We start from the raw sequence: 18,699 nt of genomic DNA, 5'->3' as shown, positions 1-18,699 counted from the left end.
TTTACATGTGCTCTATTTATTATGCAGAATAAACAATTCCAAAAGGAGAAGTGAATTCATGCTGTAAAATAGAAATGTTTCCTTCTGAACAGGGTGACATGGGACCTTTCGACACGGGCAGAAAGTTGTGGGTTTTCCCCTTTTTTTTCTCTTAAATTACATTGTCTGTTACACTAACCTGATTTCCCGAAGCATTTCGAGGGCACTGTGTTCTCTGATGCCAAATGGGTCTGTCCCAGTGTTTCTAGCCAGATCTGAGGATAGGGCACAGTTAAGCATTGCTCTTGGGTAAAGAAACAACATCTGCTGCTCTTTGGGCTGAGGGATGCGCCTCCACCAGCTTGTCACACGAGGGGGCCCGTGTTCTCATACCAGAGTAGCAAAGCTGAGGAATAGTGATAGAAATGTCGCCGTGTTAGTCTGGTGTAGCTGAAACAAAAAACAGGACTATGTAGCACTTTAAAGACTAACAAGATGGTTTATTAGGTGATGAGCTTTCGTGGGCCAGACCCACTTCCTCAGATCAAATAGTGGAAGAAAATTGGCACAACCATATATACCAAAGGATACAATCAAAAAAAGGAACACACATGAAAAGGACAAATCACATTTCAGAACAGAAGGAGGATGAGGGGGAGAGGTAAATGTCTGTGAGCTAATGATATTAGAGGTGATAATTGGGGAAGCTATCTTTGTAATGGGTAAGATAATTAATGTCTTTGTTTAGACCATGGCGTAAAGTGTCAAATTTAAGGCTGAGTGAGTGACATGAGAAACGGATGGCTTGTTTGCCTACCTAGGGGCCGTGGGCTTGGACAGAGGACTGTGCAGAGCTCTGTAACTTGACCCCTATTGTTGTGTGTATGTGTGTGTGTGTGTGTGTGTGTGTGTGTGAGAGAGACTTTTATTGTGATCATTTTCTTATGCTGAGTAATGAATATTCCCGAGTGATGCACTACTGGCCAGTCTACACAAAAGAGCAATGATCAAAAACTGCATCCCTGTTAAGTTTCACCTTCATTCCTCTGGTGCAAGTCTCTGTCCGGACACTCTTATTTCAGATGCACCAGTCACCATGCTAGGTGCTGTACAAACACAGAACACAACAGCAGTCCCATCCTATCTCAAAGACAAGGAGTAGTCCCGTGGCACCTTAGAGACCAACAGATTTCTTAGGGCCTAAGCTTTCATGGGTAAAACCCGCTTCAAAGGATTTATAATCTCAGGGTCCTATTTTCCTTTTGCTAATGTCAGTTCTGCAAAACGGACGTGCGATTCTGTTATTCAGAAATCACAAAAGCTGGGAGTTAAAAGGGATTCAGTTATTTCCATGCAAGTTTGTGTCCACCCCAGTCCTAAGAAACAGAGATTGGCCAGCGACTTCATTGGGGTTTGATGTCTTTCTTTCCCTTTAACTGTGGAGAGTCAACTGGGGTGCAGTTTGGAATTCGCTCCAGCATTAGTAAGGAGAGAAAAGGTTGTTACGTTTCATTGGTGTTTGTGTGGATGGCAAAGGAAAAATACAGACGTTTTGTAAATAGTCATAGAAATGGCTGTTTGATGTCACCGGATGCAAATTGATTGTAATTTCCAAAGGGCCTAACTGATTTAGGAACCCAAATGCTGTTGACTTTCAATGGGACTTGGGAACCAAACACTGCACAGGTCCCAGTGAAGCTATGGTAAGAATAGGTCATTTGGATTATGCCTGTCTATTCTGATGGCCAGAGGAGAGGATGCTGGGAAGGCCAGGACTTCAACAGGGTTCCAAAAAGAACCAGATCAATTCTGGGAGGTTAGGTCCATCAATCGCTGTTAGCCAGGCTGGGCAGGGATGGTGGCCCTGGCGGTTTGCCAGAACCTGGGATTGGATGACAGGAGAAGGGTCGCTTGATGATTCCCTGTTCTTTACAATCCCACTGGGCCGGATGGATCTTTGGCTGTTCTCATGTCCCTATGAAGCTGTGCTTCTAGTGCCATGGGGATGGGAGATTGCATGGAAGGGGGCGGAATCCATGGCTGGATCCATCTGTCGCATCTGACTGGGCTCCAGTCCCAAAGGTGCTGAGCTTGGTGGGTCTATTGACTTCAGGGGTTGGTGGGTGAAGCATCGATCCCCCCCCCCCAGCCTCCCATGCTGGGGCGCCTCTGAGATGCAGCCCCTGTTTGACTGGAAGCCTCAATGTTTATGTAAAGGCTCCAATGGAAACAAACAGCCCCCCCCTCCTCCCCCCAGCGGCTGGGAGCCAGACAGGCCCCTCTCGAGTCAATTACACTTGACAATGCTGGGATGGGCCGCGCTAAGTGGCCCCATTAGGCATTGGGGGAGGGGGCTACCCCAGCCGCCGTTGCAAGACAAAGGGGGAGATGGGCCAGCCGGGGTAGGGCTGCTCTCAGCTGTTGTTTACACTAGAGCAAGGGACGGCCGGTCGGCGCTGCTGGCCGGATTGGGGGGGGGGGGGCTGCTACGGATTGCAGGCGGCCAGTGTAAACGCATTGAAGGGAAAGGGGAGCAGGGGGTGACCCCAGGAAATCAGGACACTGGCCCCACGGCAGAGCAATGGGAGCGGGGAGATCCATAGCCCCCCCACGCGTGGGCAGCCCCCCCCACGCGTGGGCAGCCCCCCTCAGTTTAAGGGGGCGGCTCTAAACTTGATGTCCCCCTCCTTGCAGGCGGGGGAGGCCCTAGCCCCCTCCCGGGCGAGGCAAGTGCATGGGGGCGCCTTGGCCTGCCCCCCCCAGTCTGCCCCTCTTCTGTCCCCGGGCGCAGCTCGCTGCGGGCCGGGCCAGGCGGAGCGCTGGTCGGGTTCCAGCGAGCCGAGCCGCTGGCGGATGTAATAACACGCCACGGGCCATAAATCATCGCTCGCTGCTCCCCTCCCCTCGCCCCGCGCCGCCGCCCCCCTCTATAGAGGGGAGGGGACCCGGGCATTTGAGCAGAGCGCGACGGGTCGCTGCAGCCTTCGGACGCTCCCTGCCCGCCCCCCGCTAGCATGGCCCGCCAGGAGCTGGCGCTGCTCGCCTGCCTGCTGCTCGCTCTGTCTCTCTCCGAGGGTAAGTGCGGGGGCTCCGGGCCCCCACTGGCCTCCCGCTGCGGAGCTTGTGCGCCCCCCGGAGGGATCACCCCGCGGCCGGGGCGCAGCGGCCGCCCAGCATGGGCCGGTTCTGTGCCAAGCGCGCAGCCTCTCCGTGCGCCTCTATGCGCTGCACACCGGCAAGGCTGGGGACGCCGCGGGGCGCTGGGGGCACACGAGAGCCCCGGACTAGCCGGGAGAGCAGAGACTCCCCAGCCCAGGCGCGGCCCCTTCCCAGCCGCGGCGCATCCGAGCTCCCGGGTCCGCGGGGCTTCTCCCCGGCGCAGGGCGCAAACCCAACCCGCCCTCTTGGGGCCGAGGAACTGGCCCTGCGCTTGGCTAGAGCTGCCGGGGGCGGTGTGTGTGTGGGGGGGTAGCTCTGGGGCAGCCGGGGGGTAACTTTGCGGGTGGCCCGTGTGTGCGGGTCTCTGGCTGCGTGCGGAGGCTGGATTACGGGAGGGTCACACCGGTGTCTGGGCGCTCGGGAGAACCGTGCGCCCGCGAAGCCGTGTGATCCCGGGGCGCCCCGCGCGGGTACCAGGGGCGCCCGGGGCCAGACGCTGCAGTCACCTGCCGCTGGCTGCTTTTCCGAGCCCGGCTACTGCTGCCGCTTCTCCCCGCCGCCACAGGGGCTCCAACCAGCGAGGCCCCTTTCAGCCGCCCCCGAGCCGGGCGGGCGTGAGCGGCAGGAATCTGGCGCCCGATCCCGCGGGCACGTGCTGTCTAAAAACCGATCGGCGTGCGGGTTGATCCGATTTCAATTCGGATTCTCTTCCCTGGGCCCCGGGGCGTTTAGACAGCGGCTGAACAACGCTTCGGAGGCGCAACTTTGTAATTAAGACGGGAGGGGAGGGATGATCTGGCCTCGGATTTAGATTAATAATTGGAGTTTTGCGCACGGCGTGTCCGCCTCGGCCAGCCCGCGGCTCTTCGGTGGGTAGATGGGTCGCTGGTCACACGCGCCTTGCTCGCTTCTCTTTGCCCCAAAGTCCCTGCTCTAGGCAGGGAGTTGTTTCCCTTGAGACTTGCCCGCTCCCTGGCCCATTCAGCCCCCAGCCTCAGCTGCCGCCGCGGAACTGGAAAGCAAATCGTGTTAGTTTCACTCGCAAGATATTGACAAAGGGCCCGATCCTGGGGCCCGGTGTCTCCAGTGGCGAAACTCACATTGACTTCCTAGGTGCGGGATGGGGTCCCAGACAATGTTCCCTCCAGGCGTGGATTTTTTTCCATCCCTGTGTGGAATAAATTTTTCTAGGTGCACCTGGCGTGTGTGAATGTGCACCACCTCTAGACACACAACCTAACTGCTGATCAGCTGGGTAGCCTTGGACTCTCTCCTGAGTGGCCACCCAAGCACCCAGCTTAACACTGACTCCTGGAAGCCCCTGGCCTCACATACACGCTGCCTTCCAGATCTGGCTGTACCCCCTGGGCCAACTGTGGTGGTGATCCTCTGAACCCAGCTCCCTGGTCCTCTGGGCATGGCCTCTCTGCTGCCACAGCTGCTCCAGGCAGGCTCCTTGAAGGGGTGAATGGAGCTGGAGGGTTTAGACGACTGAGGGAGGCATGGGTCAGGGGTTGCATTAATCCCTCCCAAGGACACTGAGCTGGGAGCAGACCCCCTACGCCCCCGCACCCCACCACCTCACTCTAGCAATTGCTCGGCACAGCAATGTTCCACAGCTCCCCTCTGCATGGGAACGAAGCCCCAAACCTCTGGGATGCCCGGGACCCAGGGAAGCACTTGTGGGTGGTGTTGCAGCAGCTGTAGGAGAGAAGAGGTCTCATAGCACCGGGGTGTCGGGGGGGGGGGGTTCAGTGAGAAAGGAGAGTGATGGTTCCACGCTTGGCCTGGCACGGTGACTTCTGATCCCCGGCGGAAAGTCGCTTGGCACAGATGGGACAGTGTTCTGGTGAAAGAGTCCCTTGAGGGCTGCCCCTTGCCCAGACAACCTGCCCCCCCCACCTCCAGACATGGTGGGCTCAGCCGATGCTGTTGGGCCTCTTCTCCCCTGTGCCCAAAGGTGGGGTGTAGGGCTGGAGACAGGTGTCAGGGCTTTTCTGCATGGGAGCGCGATGGGCTCAGGTGGGAATCGAAGCGGCTGTAACTCTGGTGTGGACACCCTCGTTCCAAAACAAGGGGCCTTTTGGGGAGCTTGTCTTGGGTCCATTTGGAAGGGGGTACAGCGAGAGGGGGAACAGCCAGACTAATAAGAGAGCCGCCTGCAGGGCAGGATGGGGTTCGCTATCTGGGTGTGCTGGTGACGGTGTAATGGGTGCAGCTGTCCCACTTAAACGCATGGGGAGGGAGGCGGCTTGGTTTTACTGTGGGCTAAGCCAGGTGCAGTCAGCCCTGGGGGTATCACCAGGTACTCACCTGGCCACCAACGGCCTGGCCTCTGTGCAGGATTTTACAAGGAGATAACAAGGGGAGGGGATGGGAGAGGTAAATTCCCCAGGGGGACGTACCCGCCCCAGCTGGGATCCGCTAGCGGGCTGAGCCCAGCAAAGCAGGGGCTAGCTGCCCCGTCCCACCCATGGGCGTAGAGTCTTGTGCTGTTCCATCTCCATCCGCTTTTGGCCTGCTGGCTAGGTCGGAGCAGGTGTGAGGTGGGTGGGTTACACCCCCAGCTCCAGGCGGGGCACATGGGTCAGAGTCTGGGGACAGTGCTGATGTTTTCGTGAGATCCCTGCAGCAGCAAAGCTCCTGTCTCAGGGACCACTTGGGAGAGAGACCAGCCTTTGTGGAGACATAGCCCGCGTGTGTCCCTCCTAGCTGGGGCAGGGGAGGTCGGGGGGGAGTTGTGGCTTCCTAGACCAGAGCCCAGCAGAGCAGGTGCAGGTAGAAACCCTTTGGCTTCCCGGGGTGGGTGCGGAGAGCTGACCTGATGCACATGCTGCCCACACCCGGTGCACCTTGCCACGCGCCCTGCAGTGAGCGGCTGGCTTTGCAGGAGCAGGGGTCAGGCTGTCAGTCTCCCTGCAGGCAGCCTCAGGTTGATACGTGCTCCCGGGGTTATAACATCACTCATCAGTTACTCCACAGTCCTTACACACTGGCCACCACCTGACCCCCACTGGGTGGGTTCTGCCAAGCCCAGGGTGTTGCCGTGCGCTTGTGCCTCCAGTCGCTCAGCAGTGGGGATCGGGGGCTGGCGCACACGTAAGGGCTGCTTGGGAGAAGGATTCCCCTGTCATTTCCTCCGGTGGTCGGTGGTCGTGCCCTAGGGAGTGTTGGAGGGGAAACCCCCGTCAGCGTTTGCAGATCAGGTGCAGTGTGACTGGCGGCCTCCTCTTTGAGCTTCCCAGACGGCCGTGTAAGGAGCATGCAGCCTGCCAGGGATTCAAAGCCCCGTCTGCCCCGTCGCCCGGAAGGTGCTGAGCACTGCTGGGCAGCAAAACAACCAGAGACATGGAAGGCACCAGTGGCCCTGGGGACTTTGACTGGGAACTAGCCAGAGCCTGGGCCAAATTCACGGGTAGGGTCCTTCCGTCTCGGTCAAGAGCCCGCAGCCGGTAGCTGGACAGCCCCCGAGGCAGGTCCTGCAGGCTCCAGAGATGCTAGGGAGGGTGCAGAAGCTTCAGGGGTGTACGCACTGGGGGCAGGATCCTGCAGCCCCCTCCAGACCTCAGCGGGTGCTCAGGCTGGGGACAGAGGTCAGGATCAGGCCCCGGGGTGACCCGGGCTGCCCTACACGCACATCCCTTGCAGCGTTCAGCTCAGGGCCTAGCTCTGCTCCCGCTCCCATCAAAGCTGCAGGCCCCCACCCACTGGTCTCCGCAGTCTGGAATCGGGCCACGTGGCGCCTGGAAGGACTCACGCCTGGAGGCCACGCTAAGCTAAGATTGTGGTGTGGGCAGGGATTTCGGAAGGATCCGAATCCACGCTGGCCACCTGCTGAGCCAGTGACGCCCTGTCTCCCACTGGGGGGCACTGATCGGGGGGAGCCCCCGGCCAGCGGGCGCTCCGCTCCGCAGTGGGAGCATAGGCCAGGCTGTGCGGCCAGACCCTGGGAAAACTCCCCGACACCCTGGCAGGCTCTGTCCCAGATCAGTTCCCAGCCTGGAGCTTGCACCTGGGCAGAGCTGCATGTTTTGATTTGGACCCCTTGGAATTCCCGGCTTTCTGCTGCCTACCTTCTAATCTGGCCTCAGGTCAAAACCATTGGGAAGAATAACAGAGCAGACAAGTGCCTGGCTCTTCCAGCCTTTATCGCCTCTAATTACCAGCAGGGGTGCAGGACAATGGAGCAGGTTTATTCTAATCTCGGCCCCATTTCTGAGGGTCCAGTTTCTCACCCCTCCCCTTCTCTTCTAAAATCACAAGCTGCGGGATTAGACGGCCCCCAATGGAAACTAGAGAGGGGTTTGACACAGCTGTTCCATGGCCCTCTGCATCTCCAGGCCTACCTAGCAGAGGAGCGGTCGCTGCAGGTTGGCACGCCGGCTAAGGGGGAAGAAGTAACGTGTGTCCTCTTTATTGCTGCATCCCGCAGAGAAACCCGTCAGCCTGACCTACCGATGCCCCTGCAGGTTCTACGAGAGCAACGTGGCCAAAGCCAACATCAAACACCTCAAAATCCTGACCACCCCGAACTGCTCGCTGCAGATTGTGTAAGTGGCCGGGCACTTTTTTCTCCATCTCAGATGCTAAGCCAGGCAAGGGTTGCAAATTTTCCTGGGGAAAAAAAATCATTCCCACAGCAGCCTCAGGGGCTGAGTTGCCTCAACTCCTGCAGGCTATTGGGTGCTCTTTGCATGGTCCGATCCTTTGTGTTCCTGTTTACTGTCCACTGTTCTGGATGTAGGCCTGAGTATGGCCCTTGAAAGTGCACCAGGAGAGTGGTAAAAAACTCCCAAGTTTTGCATGCAAAAACCCCATAAAGTTGCACGCAATTCCTGAAAAATCCACATAGGTAGTCACATTTATATTCAAATAAAAATATATTTATTAAAAAAAAAATCCAAGCTGAGGAAATCCCACAAAGTTTCCTGCTTTACATTTTTGTGGAGGTCAATGGACAATTCAATCCAAATTGAGAAATCATTTGCTCTTCATGCAAATGGCAAAAATCTGGCCGGGGGTGTGTTTCACCAGCTGTGAGTAGCTCTGGTTACTACTGAGATGGAATGGAGAGGCATGCATCTAAAAAGCTATAATGCTTGGATTTGAGTTCTTCTGGGACTGCCTAGTACATTTCGTGAGAGTCAGAGAAACCCACTGTGAAGGCTTTGGAGGGGATTTGGAATGATCTGAAGTCGTTTCAACATAATGTCAGAAATCTGAGATTCGGTGCAATATGCATTTTTCTCTTGATTAACATGAGAGCGAAGTAATTAGAGATGCTAAAATCCGAGACACATTGAAATAGAAAAAACCTGTGTTCTTTCTCCCTGCATGGTCTGAACATGTTTATAATTTGCAATGTTTAATGTCTGCAGAACAGCTGATCCGATTTTCCCGCCCCCCAAATCACTTACCTGAAAGTGACGTACTTGAAACAGAACCCTCAGTTCAAATGCCCCAGAAATTTGGGGATAGCTGAACTCTGGAGCCAACTTTTCTTAAAACTAGAAATTTTAAAAAATGTGAAGGTCGAAAAATCCCATGTTAGCCGATAATATCTAAAACGTGGAATTCAGTTGTGATGTGGTGTGCTGGGTTCTGCCAGGAGGCTGTGAGCAATTTCAATAAGTATTCAAAGCTCCTTGCTTTGGAATCCGTCATTTTTTTAAGACTGGAACATCTAATTGGAATCCCGACAGCGGATTTGTGAAATGATCCTGTGGGTTCTTTTTTTTGTTTTTACCCAAGCCAAATTCCCTTTGATGTCGAGGGCATTTTTGCCTTAGTAAATTTCATAGGAGCCAGTTTTATCTTTCACGGCCCTGTGCGTGGAGCGGGGTTAGTTGTGCTTTCGGTTCGTTTCTCTCCTCTATCCTGTTCTGCCTTTCCCATGCGAAGGCTATGAGTCTGACTGCTCTCTGCTGTAACCTTGCTGAATTTGGCAGGGACAGCGGGATCCGAGCCAGACCCAATGGAAACCCTGCTGGTGTAGGGACAGCAGGATCGGGTCCACAGTGATACAAGCAACATTTCAGAGTCTTTTGCTTCTTTCCTTGGCTTACGACGTGAAGGACGCAGTCTTGCAAGTGTGGAGAATTTTGGCCTCGTTCCAAGATGGCTCTTATACTTTACTTAAGCAGTCAAGGAGCCTAGCCCATACCAGTGAAACTTAGGTGCTTAAAGTTAAGCATGTGCTTAAGTCCTTGCTTGGATCTAGTGCTCAGGATCTGGCAGAACTGAGTCCTTAATGAGGAAAATCTGGCCTGTCTCCGTCAATGCCTGGCAGACACGCCTGGAGAGGCCGTTAATGCCTCTACAACATACTGCCAGCCCTGTTCGTATTGCTTTGGTGGGCCGGATCCTGCAAGATGCTGAGCAATTCCCATTGGCCTCACAATTTGGAACAGGTACTCAGCCCCCTGTGGGGTCGGCATCCGGCTCTCCCGAGCTTTCAGTGCTCTGGATAAAGTGCCGTTTCTCATGTTTCTACCCAGAAGCCAGCTCGAGGTGACTTTCCAGCGGTGGAGGTTGGCTCAGATAAAGCATCCAGAAGTTTGGCTCCTTCTCTGTAAACATATTTAATCTAAACCTCTTGAGTCCGCGCACGTGGGTTGGAAATTTCATGAGAACAGGCTTTCTCTGGAGATTTCTGGAACGTCCGTTTCCCGGGCTCATTGGAAAAGACACGAGGGGATGCTCCCCTCTGGTAACCTGGCATTTCCAGTTCTTTCCCTGTCTGGGGATGAGACGTTGAACCCGTGTGAGAATTAAAAAAAAAAAAGATCAGAAGCATCTTTTGGATCCTCTGGAAAGTCCAGTTTGGTTTTGTCCTAAAACTGGGTGAATGTTCAGGTTGGGTTGAGCCTGGGGCAAAGTTCAGAGGGGTTTTCAATTAATCCGTTGCCGAGACGGCGTGTGCGTATCGGTTCTTTTCAAACTCAGCGCGGCTCCCACGGGCCCTACATGGACAGCCACGCGGATACCAATAATAAATTCCGCAGACTAAATTTCACTCCTCATTCATGCTCATGCAACCCCACGGCCGCCAGCTAATCAGATTCAGCTGAGGGGCTGTATTGTGCTAGTTGCTAAAACTTGTGTAAAGCCAGCACATTTCCAGTGACGTCACTGGGGCTACCCCAGACTCACCCGAGGAACGCTGAGAGCAGAATTTGACACTGGCAGCCCCATTGTCTTCACTTGAATTGTGCAGGTATCACCAAGAGCAGACGTTGGCCCAGGAGGCCTTCTGGGCAGTGTTATCCCTGGTCTTTACATCCCCTTTTTCTCTCCCCTTCCACAGTGCCCGGCTGAAGAACAACAGTAAGCAAGTGTGCCTCGACCCCAAGCTAAAATGGATTCAGGAATATCTGGAGAAAGCTTTAAACAAGTAAGGCAAGAAACAATACGGACTTACAGATAACGCACCCTGAGCGCTTAAAGGGTAGGACATTCGGGGCTGGCTTTACCCATACGGACCAAGTCCTCGGTGAATTCAGGCATTCCTCCGAAGATGGGGTCTGAGTTTACCCAGTGTATATTCAAACAGCGGCTTGCAGAATTTTTTTTTATACTTTGTACTAAGAGATTTGTCAGGATTTGGGGCAGGGGGGATCCTAGCAAGTCAGAAACGGGGGGTCCCTAAATCATCCTCTTTCTAAAAGGGCTGTTCTCCCAAGGAAAAGCGTTCCTTGATTCCTCTCCTGACACCCAATCCACCATGATCTCCAGATCTTTGCTCGTGGCGTATCTCTGGAGTTCCTTCTCCTCTTTATGCTGGGACTCTGTGTGCACGGGCCGCTGACAGCTAGCCGAAATCCCGCCTTTTCTGCCATTCAGCTTTGCCGAGGCAAGTTCATTGCTAAGCACCGGCCTTCTCCATCCCCGCCAGATGACGTTCAGCCACACCTGGGGAATGCACAGGCCTGTTTTACCTCAGCCTGGCTCTCCTGCTGAGAGTCCCACCGCAGCCGGCCTGGCTCCTGAGAAGCCAGGCCAAGCGGCCACAGCTGTGAGTGAGCACAGCGCCAAGACGGCCCCCTCATTTCTGTACCGACAGGGTCTTTTTGCAGCCTGCTGGGGAATGAATCAAGGGAAGGAGGGGAGGGGGGCTCGGATAAGGGCCTCGTGGGCAGCTAGGCCTCTTGTGCGCACAGAACCCCTCCCCTCCCTTGCGGCGCCTCCTTCCACCATGCTGAAGCCTGCTCTTGCTGCTGCTTTCCTCGCTGTGCGCGGTGGGGCTGGAATCGAGTCGTTTGCAGAGGGGAGGAAACAGGGGACAGCGGGGAGGGCCGGAGCTATCAGAGCGGGAAAGGAGGGGGCTGTGCATTGCAGAGACGCCAGCCTCGGCTTTTCTGAAGCACCTGCCGGAGCCAGGGATCCAAATTTTCCCCGGCGAGGGCTTTGGGAATGGGCCCCCCCGGGCAAGCAAACCCCTTTGGGACCAGGGGGAGGCCACAGAGAGGGGGGCGGATGGAGACCACTATGCAAATCACTGGCGATTCCAGCCCCGCCCACCACAGCTGATGCTCTGGGCCTTCCTTGATGAAGCTCGGGTCAGGGGATACTGAGGGCAGAATGTGACCTTTCAGGGGCAGCTCCTGCTGCCGTCCAGTGGCATTGCCTTGCACGAAGGCCCGAGTGCAGCCAGGTTCTCAAGCGCCGTCACAGGCAGGCCAAAGCAAAGTCCCTTGCTGAACTGCTTTTCCTGGCTCGTCATCTGCTTCCACATCAGTGGAGACTTAGGCCTGCCCCACTGAAGACAAAGGGCTGAATTCTGGTCTCAGGCCAGATTCCGACCTTACTTACCTTGGTGTAAATCTGGAGTGAATCAGAATTACAGTAGGGTAACAGCTGAGACTTTGGTTCAGTTAAAGCGCATGTTCGCGTCCGCTAAGCCTACGATTGTGGCACGGTTGGTTCCAATCAGAAATGCGGTCAACCAGGAAATTTTCATGCCCCGAGATAATCCACAGACGATCCGGACTCTCTTTCTAATACTTCTGTGGGGCATATTTTTTATATATTTTAACGCACAGCTTTGACTTTTTCAAGGACATGTATTTCAGGATATATTTAGAGTTCGTGAAATGAGTCCTATCTCTGAATTGGAGCCATACGAACATGGATAGGTTAAAACCTGCTATCCCTCGAAATTACTAGCAGCTTGTAAAATAAAATAACTTTATAGATGTATACATGTTCATGTAGCTTTTCAATTTCAATCAGCCATATATTATATTTTTTCATTTGTGTTGAAATTGTATCAAGTGTGACAGTACCCTCTGTGCACCAGCAATAAAAATGGCTAATGGTTTCATGATACAAAACCCCAACTGTATGTGGGAATTTATTGTTCTGGAAAAACATGAATAGATGTTGTTAAAGGGTCTCTTGCAAATTGCTTAACATTTCCTAAAGTATCAAGCTTATTCTATGCCAGTGCTTAAAAGCTTAGGTGTTTTCCATGCCACGATCCCTCCACTCTGGGAAATGGAAGGTGTTCAGAAAACAACAGTCTAAAACTTGATTGGAAAAATAAGGGGGTTTGATTTGATAGTGAAATACCAAGGGTGGTTTTCAGGGGGAAAGCATTTTGCTTGTAAATCCTGCTTTACTCTTTATTACTGCTTTATATTCATTGCCCATTCATGTAACCTCCACAGTAATGTGCCATCAGTAGTTCATATTAACATCATCATAGAAACATAGAACACTAGAACTGGAAGGGACCTCGAGAGGTCATCGAGTCCAGTCCTCTGCCCTCAAGGCAGGACCAAGCGCCGTCTAAATTATCCCTGACAGGTGTCTGTCCAACCTGCTCTTAAATATCTCCAGTGATGGAGATTCCACGATCTTCCTAGGCAATTTATTCCAGTGCTTAACCACCCTGACAGGTAGGAAGTTTTTCTTAATGTCCAACTTAAACCTCCCTTGCTCCAGTTTAAGCCCATTGCGTCCTGTCCTATCCTCAGAGGCCAAGGAGAACAATTTTTCCTCCCTCCTCCCTTCACCCTCTTAGATACTTGAAAATAGCTCTCATCGGGAATCAGAAGCCCTGATCTTCTTTCTGGCTTTAAAGACCACAGCATAACCATGATGGTCAACATTATTACACTCCCATCCGTTTTGATGGGCACAGGGCAAGTTAGATCTTTCTCGCAGCTGCTAACAAGCCATACATCCCTTCCCGTAATCACGTACCGGCCCAGCCTTGGTAACCCTTCTTCCTCATTCAAGCCAAACCGCGCCCTCTAGGAGTTAGCAGAAGCAAGAATAAAATAGAGGACGGAATATGCACCTTGCCCCGCTGTCTAGCATGAGCATAGCCCAGAATCCAGGCCCTGTGTTAGGCTGAGATATTGGATCTCGCTAAGCTCAACCGGCAGGTCTGGTACAAAAGAGAAATCGGGTGGATCTGGAAGAGAGAGGAAGGTAAAATAGAAAGACTCCCCTGAAGTCTGCTGGGGGTGGAGGGAGGAATAAGGAAGCTTCCAACTCTCCAGTGGCCAGAAAGAGCTGAAACCTCAGTCCTAGCCCTTGTAAATCAATTACTCTTCCTCATTTGTGAATAATGGCTCAGGCTAATCAGCCATGGGCCGTATCTTCTGATGTTCTCAGATGTGCTGGCCACAGCCTCCCAGTGCAATCGATCGTGGATGCGAGCAGCGGATGGCCAGATCATTGTTACTTCCGTGGGAGCTGTGGGTGGGAAGTTACACGACTGAGCTTGCCGTGCCTCAGTTTCCCCAGAGCTATTATGGTGATGCTTATCCGCCTCCAGGGAGCACTGGGAGGCTGAGGCAACATCCATCCTGCGTGCTTCTCTCGGGGGTGCGCAGGGTATGCACTTCCATAGCCCCCAGCACTGCTGTTTTCAGCGGCACTGCCTCCCAGTTGCTGGAGCCTTCCTCTGCCGCAAGAAGACTCTCCCATGGGGTGAGGCCGTGGGGAAAAGTGGAGCCTTTCCCACCGATGGCCCCCGTAGGGTAGCAAGACCCTCCATGAATTGCTGCTGTGAGATCCTTATCGGCCGGGGGCTATCGGGGTCTCCTGAAGGCGATTACTTGGAACGCGGGAATTGCTCATCACCGGGACCCCGGGGTCCCGGTTGTCACTGCGGCAGCGACTGCCTGGCAGCGGCTGTTGCTGTCACTTTTCCCCACTTGCCGGCCACTTTGCATCACCGGGGTGGTGAAAAGGGGTCTTGGCAGCCCCCCTTCTGGGGACACAGAGTCAGCCTCCCCCACATGTCGCCTGCCCCGGGAGCTGTTGTGCCCTTCACCCCCGCCCAAGCTGGTCAGTCCCCGCTCACTCCAGGGCAAGGCAGGCCCCTGCCTGCTGCCCCACTGTGAGGTCCACGGGGCTTGGCCCGGCCCCTTTCAGAGCGAGACTCCGCCCCTCAGCTCAGGGCAGCGGGAATGCGGGGGAGGAGCAGCGTGCGCTGCTCCTTGTCCTCCCCGCCATCCCCTTCTGCAGATCTGTCATGGGGGGGGGGGGGTCCCAGGGCCATGCATTTTGCTACAGGGGCCTGTTCAGCTCCCCTCTTCACCCTGTACTCTCCTCACCCATCCGCCCCCATTGCATTTTGTGCTGCACTGCTGGCTCTGTCTGGAAAAGCCAGCACGAGCCTCCTCACCAACCAGGCTCCTGCCTGGACTCTGCCCGCTCACTAACTCTGCGCAGCATCTCCTGCCCGGGCCACAGCGCCTCCTGCAGGCACCAGGCCGCCCCGCCGCCTTTGCCGGGGGCTTCGCGGCAGCCCGCACGGGCTAACGACGCTCGTTTCCGCGGACAGAAACCTTAATAGTGTTTCACTTTGTTCTTCGTCAACAGGAAGTTCAAGATGTAAGAGGCGAGCCTTGTAAGCCGGCTACAGGATGTCTTCCTGTAGGACCCCGAGAGCACATCCCCAGTAGTAGGGAATGAATGCGTTTCACTGTTATCATGCAGCGCAAAGGCAACGCTTCAGGCATTTCCAAAGGCTTTTTTTTTTTTTTTGCACCAATTGGCTTGCTTTCACCATACGATGTTATGGAGTACGGTGTTTTCGAAAACCACCCTCTTTTTATACCGTCTGGTTTATCATCTCGCACTGGCGGCCGCGATGAATGTAGACTAATCCTACGTTATAATAGCGCGTTCTTTGCCTGTATTATTTAGCGATCGCTGTTAGGTTCGAGCCAGCAGTCAAGAGTTTTTAACCTAGAAGGAGATGAGCTGTGAGATGCAATTAGATCGTGTAATTCCTCGGCCCCCAAAGAGAACACACACAGCCGTGGGGCTGTCTCATTCCTGGAAGCAGAGCTTGGTCTTGCAGCCTGACATGAGACAGGACACGGGGCGGGAGAGTCACGTTGTTGCTGGCCCACGCGTGAGCTGGCAAATGTTCCCAGGCAGAAACGCCTCTGCCGACACATGAAATGATCTAGTGTCCAGAGCTCCATTTGTAACCAGGTGTCACCCAGGGGAGACTAGCAACTTGTTTCTTCCCCTTCATTCCCAGCTCTGTTCCCACAGTTACAGACGTATGAAATATGAAATGCAGAGGAAGGGGTCCTAGCAATGGGGCAATCTCTTTGTTCCACTGAGCACTGAGGAACGGGGAAAACGTGTCACGTCCTAATTGCAAAAGCCCAACCTTATATATGGCAGGTTTCTTCAGAAGGACTCGTTTTCTTTATTTGAAGCTTGTATTCTGGGCATGCAAGGGCTGCTGTACTAAGCTCTCTCTTCTATTGCAAGTAACTTTCCTGCCAAAGGACCTTTTGGTCTAGCCCAGGGATATGTTCTTCTTTTTCCACTTGGGCCACTGTAGCAAACGACAAATCCCCCTCTCTACAAAATGGTCATGCTAGTGTGTGTGTGTGGTGTGCTGGCGTTGGTGTGTCTTGTGCACCCGCTTTTGTGCGCATTTGGGAAGTTGGGACGCAGGACCACAGGGATTTCAGTCAGAGCAAGATCAGACCCTCTGTCATTTGGGTAAAGGCAAAAGGAGCGTATGTGTCTGAGAAAATCATAGACTAGTGCATCTTCCATATTGTGTATTTTATCACCTGGGGCCAGACTCCTTCCTGATAGAGGCATCTGCAGTTGCCAGCGACTTGGCTGGAGAGTGCAGACCTGTATGAGAGGCAGGAGTTTCACCCTGGGGAAAGTGCCAAATAATTTCTATTCTAACCCAGATTTTAGGTTAGAATAATTTCTCCCTTACGCACTGGTCAGTGACTCCTTATAGAATCATGGAATCCATATAGAATCCTCATAAAATCATGGAATCCTCATAGAATCCTCATAGAATCCTCATAAAATCATGGAATCCTCATAGAATCATAGAATCCTCATAAAAACATGGAATCCTCATAGAATCTTGGAACACTAGAACTGGAAGGGACCTCGAGAGGTCGTCCAGTCCAGTCCCCTGCCCTCGTGGCAGGACCAAGCACCATCTAGACCATCCCTGATAGATGTCTGTCTCACCTGCTCTTAAATATCTCCAGATCCTGCTCCCACTGCAGCCAGTGTAAATGGAAAGCTCTCTCTGATTCAGCAGTCCTCACCGTGAATGGGACCTGCAGCCCTTTAAAACACAGAACCAAGGTTCTGCGTTCCAGGACGATCTCTTTTAAATGGTCCGCCAGTGAGGACTGTGTGGCAGAGCTAGCCCTGGACAAGCCTCCAGGGGCGCATACACACAGAATTCTGTTTGACCATCCGCTATGCCAACAGCCTCCCCTTCGGCCATCATAACTGGTGCTAACCTTAGTGTAGACAGGCCTCTGTAAGTCAAGCCTGGCCCCTGTGCAATTTTCCCCTTGCAGGAGACAAACCCAGCCATCAAGGCTAGTGCCGCAGCACTGATGGAAGGGCATTTGTCACTTGGAGGGCCGTCCCAGCCACGTAGATGTGTTGTGGAGAAAGGCACATGATTGATCTATGGTATGGGCGATGGGCGAGTGACTCACTGGGGTGTCCGAGGGGTCTATCCTTTGCCCGACAGGATTTGCATCAGAAGCGTATATTGGGCAACAGAAACAGGCAACTTACACTAGAGAAATCATTCCCTGTACAACTGAAAACTTCTTGCACTACTGCTAGAATTGGGCTCTGCTTCTAGAGAACCTTTAGTCCTGCTTTGAGTGCAGGGGCCTGGATTAAATGACCTCTCGAGGTCGTTTCCACTACAGGTCCGGTGTCCCTCTGTAGTCTTAGCAAGTGGCCATGCATCAGCTCCATAAATCTGCTTCCACAGAGATGGATCTGTGGCACATATTGCTTCTTACATTTGGCTGTTGACCAAAGACCCATTCCGGGAAAGGAAGGAGGGGCATCCAGCAGTGATGCAGTGGCTGGCCACACGTGAATGTGAAGAGGAAGGGGGAAAACCCCACTGAAATGGTGCCAAAAAAGCATTTCCCGCAAATGTGAAATGTTCACGAGTGGCTATTTTCTAAGTGAGTCATAGACGCCCAGGTTTGAAAACCAGAAAGGAAAGACGATGTGGGATTGATCATGGTGCCAATACTCATGTTTATATAAGCTGTAGAGGTGTAGTAGCTTTAGACATTGATGTCTTATGTGAGTCCAGCATGAGAACGTATGAAAGGTGAATTTTCAGTGTGCAATTGACCAGTGCGGTGTTTGACAAAGAGTGACTATTGGTCTTTTCCAATGGAGGTTGTATTCCGAGTTGAATATGCACATTTGATTGAATATTCAATCCCTATATAATTTCTTCTTGCTATTTTGCCTTTATTGGGATCTTGACGATCTCTTCTTCTCTGAAAACTTGTCCAGATCTATGTCAATTACAGCTTATAGGCGCTTGTCAGTGCTCAGTCCCAGAATATAAACTTAACCTTCACCACCATCCAATCACAGAACAGCCTTGTTTGCAACTCCAGATCTTCACGGACTTCAGAGAAGAAGGCATGGACATCACCATGAAAGGGTTGCACGTTTCTTCCAAGCTCTCATCATTGAGAACTGAGTGTTATAAGAATGTGGCGAATACTGTATTTTGTATTGTTATCAAGGAAAAAAAAACCTTCCCAGATAATGTGAAAAAGTTTTTCGGAACGGCAGCTTTATGGAGGTATTATATACATTGTGCTTTTAAAAATAATTCCTTTTGTATAGTATTTTGGAAAATCAACACTTTGAATAGCTATATCATGTCTTTGGTAAATGTGTATGCACTTATAATTTTCTTAATAAAATTTATACTCAGATGAAACTTCCACTTGTTTCAAATTAGTAAATGGTATATCCTCCTCCCCCGACACACCCACACAAAGAAGTGTTTCTAGTTAGAAGGGCATTGACGTTTGTTCTTTCTCGTTTTGGTGGATTTCCCAGTCTCAAGTGACATTTCTCTGAGATCACACAGATTCAGACTGACCTGAACACAGCATGGCCGCCTGACGTTGCAGGCAGCTGAATGCGGCGAGATCTTAAAGCGCCATTAGCTGTCGGGGTCTGCACCTTGCCACGATGCGGGCAATCGATACGTGGGAGGTTTGCTCTGACCTCAGAGGAGTTGGGTTCCAGTTGGTTCAT

At 52.9% G+C, this 18,699-nt stretch overlaps 1 protein-coding gene across 3 annotated transcripts; it reads left to right on the top strand.

Moving 5' to 3' along the window:
• Positions 1–2,864: 2,864 nt before the first annotated feature.
• Positions 2,865–18,380, top strand: CXCL12 (C-X-C motif chemokine ligand 12). Of its 3 annotated transcripts, none has more exons than XM_075934670.2 (4): positions 2,865–3,054; positions 7,571–7,688; positions 10,445–10,531; positions 12,946–15,040. In XM_075934670.2, the coding sequence occupies exons 1-4, from the start codon at positions 2,994–2,996 to the stop codon at positions 13,160–13,162; spliced, it is 483 nt and encodes a 160-aa protein (XP_075790785.2). In that variant the 5' UTR covers positions 2,865–2,993; the 3' UTR covers positions 13,163–15,040. The 3 variants fall into 3 exon arrangements, with proteins under 3 accessions (XP_075790785.2, XP_075790786.1, XP_089636166.1); XM_075934671.2 differs by having other exon boundaries at positions 2,894–3,054; positions 14,977–18,380; XM_089780040.1 differs by lacking the exon at positions 12,946–15,040 and having other exon boundaries at positions 2,894–3,054; positions 10,445–12,476.
• Positions 18,381–18,699: the final 319 nt, after the last annotated feature.

Source organism: Pelodiscus sinensis, chromosome 8 (genome assembly GCF_052426305.1).
Source record: "Pelodiscus sinensis isolate ZL-2025 chromosome 8, ASM5242630v1, whole genome shotgun sequence".
Classification (NCBI taxonomy): Eukaryota; Metazoa; Chordata; order Testudines; family Trionychidae; genus Pelodiscus; species Pelodiscus sinensis.
The sequence above is the reverse complement of the archived record's forward strand: the minus strand, read 5'-3'. Positions and strand labels throughout refer to the sequence as shown.